Source organism: Numida meleagris, chromosome 6 (assembly GCF_002078875.1).
Source record: "Numida meleagris isolate 19003 breed g44 Domestic line chromosome 6, NumMel1.0, whole genome shotgun sequence".
Classification (NCBI taxonomy): domain Eukaryota; kingdom Metazoa; phylum Chordata; class Aves; order Galliformes; family Numididae; genus Numida; species Numida meleagris.
In genome coordinates, this window is record NC_034414.1 from 1,389,823 (window position 1) to 1,390,850 (window position 1,028).

The 1,028-nt window shown below is 69.9% G+C and overlaps 1 protein-coding gene across 1 annotated transcript in view; it reads right to left on the bottom strand.

Annotated features, from left to right (window-relative positions):
- Positions 882–1,028, bottom strand: part of LOC110401200 (coronin-1B-like) — a 12,022-nt gene continuing 11,875 nt past the window's right edge. The window contains exon 10 of the mRNA XM_021402014.1: positions 882–1,021. Within this exon, the coding sequence (XP_021257689.1) occupies positions 882–1,021 (140 nt within the window). The remainder of the gene's footprint in view (positions 1,022–1,028) is intronic.

Genomic DNA, 1,028 nt, shown 5'->3' on the forward strand with positions numbered 1-1,028 from the left:
GGGGGGGGGAGGGCAGAGGTTGAAGGGGGGGCTCTGAGGACAGCAGCCATGTTCCTTCCCCCACGCAGCAGTCGGAGGAGGACGTCAGCCAGTTCGATGCCCGCTTCACACGCCAGACCCCTGTGGACAGCCCCGACGACGCCGTCATCAGCGAGAGTGCCAACCAGGCCTTCCTGGTAAGGGGAGGATGCGCCGGGAGAGGGGTCCCCCTGCCCCCCCGCCCCCACCCCAGCCTCTAACATTCCCTTCCCCCAGGGCTTCACCTACGTGGCCCCCTCAGTGCTGGAGAGTATCAAGGAGGGCTTCTCCTTCCAGCCTAAGGTGCGCTCCCCCCGCCGCCTCAACAGCAGCCCCCGCACCCCAGTCAGGTACCCGTGCCAGGTTGGGGGGGCACTGCGGCCACGCGGCCCCCCCCCCTCACCCCCTTGTCCTCCCTCTGCAGCCCGGTGACGTTCTCCCCGTTCGAGCCCTTCAGGTCTGCAGAGCCCATGGAGGTGGGGCTGGGGGGTAGCACCCCCCCAGAGGGCACAGCCCCACTGCCTATCGCCTCCGCCAAGAAGACGCGGGGGGGTCGGGGGCGGCTGCCCAGGTAGGGGTGTGTGTGTGGGGGGGGGAAGGGGGGAGGATTCAGGAAATCGGTGCCTTGGGGCGAGGGGGGGGGCTGCTTGTGCTCGGTGTGGGGGGGGTGGCCCTGGGTGCAGCTTCCTGGCGGTGCTGTGAGCGCGGCCGGGCGATGTGTGCCCATTAAAGCATGGATCAGGTGATGCTGCAGCGTGTTGGGCTGGGCTGGGGGACGCCCCTGTCCCTCCAGGCTCTGTCGGACCACACCACCCCTCTGTGGCAGCAAGGTGCGCTTTATTCGGGCGGGTGCCGCGGTGCTGTCAGAGCGCGGTGCTGTCCGCCGGCCGCGCCTCGCCCCAGGCCGCCGTCCCCGCCAGGCTGTGCGTGTCGCCGGGCAGGGCCTGGGGCTGCTCCAAGGGACCCTGCTCCTCCAACTCCTCCTCCTCCTCATCCTCCTCCTCTTCCTC